The sequence below is a fragment of the Passer domesticus genome, chromosome 21 (genome assembly GCF_036417665.1).
Source record: "Passer domesticus isolate bPasDom1 chromosome 21, bPasDom1.hap1, whole genome shotgun sequence".
Lineage (NCBI taxonomy): Eukaryota > Metazoa > Chordata > Aves > Passeriformes > Passeridae > Passer > Passer domesticus.
In genome coordinates, this window is record NC_087494.1 from 7357995 (window position 1) to 7360194 (window position 2200).

A 2200-nucleotide genomic window follows, 5' to 3' on the forward strand; every position below is an offset into this window, starting at 1 on the left:
CAGAGCACAGGGCTGGGACCAGCTGCCCGGCCCTGGGGGCTCTGGGAGGGGGCACAGCTGGCTCAGGGTGACGCTGTGCCCAGTGCCCAGCTCTGGGCAATGCTGTCAGTGCAGCCAGGGAAGGAGCTGCATCTCCCTTCATCCAATGCCAGCATAAGGACACTTGGGAGTCTCCCTGAGATTTCAGTCCCCAAGGTGGGAGCTTCAATCCAGGGTGCAAACCTGTCCTAGAGCATCCCTGAGTTTTAAGATTGATGGGGAAAGGCAGAGGTGTTCTGACCCTGAAAATGCTGCTGGGTTGGTGAAATGAGCAAAGTGAGTCCTTGGCTACAAATGTGGAGCTCGGCTGTGGTGGCTCCATCTGCTCTCAGCAGTACGTGGTGACATTTTAGGGGAAACATGGGAAGGTGATCAACTCTGAGAAATACTCAACAGGTCAGAATGACAGACCGTCTCCTCTCACTCTCCACTCATCACTTTGCCTCACAGAACTTGCTCTGTTCTCCCTGAGGGCAGCAGAAACCTGAGGGTTTCTGATATCCACGAACAGCAGCAAAATACAGGGGAGCTTACAAGAAAACCTCCAGAACTCCTGGATACAAAAGGGTGCCTGTGTTCCAGGGCAGGATGTATGGGAAACAGCATTGATTTTGGTTACAGGTATCCCCTGTAACTCTTCACTGTCCTTTCTCCATGAACAGGTCCCCATGCCAAGACACAGCAAATGTCCAACAGCAGCTCCATCAGCCACTTCCTCCTGCTGGCATTGGCAGACACGCGGCAGCTGCAGCTCCTGCACTTCTGCCTCTTGCTGGGCATCTCCCTGGCTGCCCTCCTGGGCAACGGCCTCATCATCAGCGCCGTAGCCTGCGGCCACCACCTGCACACGCCCATGTTCTTCTTCCTGCTCAACCTGGCCCTCAGCGACCTGGGCTCCATCTGCACCACTGTCCCCAAAGCCATGCACAATTCCCTCTGGGACACCACCACCATCTCCTACACAGGATGTGCTGCACAGCTCTTTTTGCTTCTCTTCTTCATTGGAGCAGAGTTTTCCCTCCTGACCATCATGTGCTACGACCGCTACGTGTCCATCTGCAAACCCCTGCACTACGGGACCCTCCTGGGCAGCAGAGCTTGTGCCCACATGGCAGCAGCTGCCTGGGCCAGTGCCTTTCTCAATGCTCTCATGCACACGGCCAATACATTTTCCCTGCCCCTGTGCCATGGCAATGCCCTGGGCCAGTTCTTCTGTGAGGTGCCCCAGATCCTCAAGCTCTCCTGCTCACACTTAAATATCAGGGAACTGGGGCTTATTGTGTTCACCATCTGTTTAACATTTGGCTGTTTTGTGTTCATTGTTTTCTCCTATGTGCAGATCTTCAGGGCCGTACTGAGGATTCCCTCTGAGCAGGGACGGCACAAAGCCTTTTCCACCTGCCTCCCTCACCTGGCTGTGGTCTCCCTCTTCCTCAGTACTGTTGTTTTTGCTCACCTGAAGCCCCCCTCCATGTCCTCCCCATGCCTGGATCTGGCCCTGTCAGTTCTGTACTTGGTGGTGCCTCCAGCCCTGAACCCCCTCATCTACAGCCTGAGGAATCAGGAGCTCAAGGCTGCCCTGAGGAAAATGATGACTGTATCTTTTCAGAAATGTTAACATTTTCTGCTCCAGAACCTTCTGAATGTAACTCTTTACAATCTTGGTCTTTTTCCTATTTTTCAATTTTGTCACTGGGACGTTTTCTTTTTTTTTTTCTGGTTTTATAATGTTTTCTATAAGATACTGCAGTACTACTCTGAGCATTTCTACATGAACTTCTATTTCTCTTTTGTAACACAAAGGCTTTTAGGTGGCTTGTTCCCTCTGCATTTGAATAAAAACAAGTGGCTGTGCTGACCTGTGTGTCCAAGGCATTTCCTTAGCCCTTCTCTGGCTCTGCAGGGGCAGTGCCTGTGAGCAGAGGTGGAGGGAAGGGGCTCCCAGCACAGCAGCACGGCCAGGGACAATGGCCCTGCCTCTTTCCACATCTGCTCCTCCCAGCTCCACACTCCCCTTCCCAGCCCTGCTGTGGGTGCCAGGCCGGAGTGCTCTGGCAGCTTGGTCACTGTCCTGCTGCGTGTCCGTGCTGTGCCCTCAGGCAGGGACAGGCCATGGGCACTGCTGGGACACAGCTGGGCTCCAGCACAGCAGCTCCACCAG

At 53.9% G+C, this 2200-nt stretch overlaps 1 protein-coding gene across 1 annotated transcript; it reads left to right on the forward strand.

Moving 5' to 3' along the window:
• Window positions 1-724: 724 nt before the first annotated feature.
• LOC135284524 (olfactory receptor 14J1-like) lies at window positions 725-1657 on the forward strand. The gene has a single exon (XM_064396078.1). The coding sequence runs from the start codon at window positions 725-727 to the stop codon at window positions 1655-1657; it is 933 nt and encodes a 310-aa protein (XP_064252148.1).
• The last annotated feature ends 543 nt before the right edge of the window (window positions 1658-2200 follow it).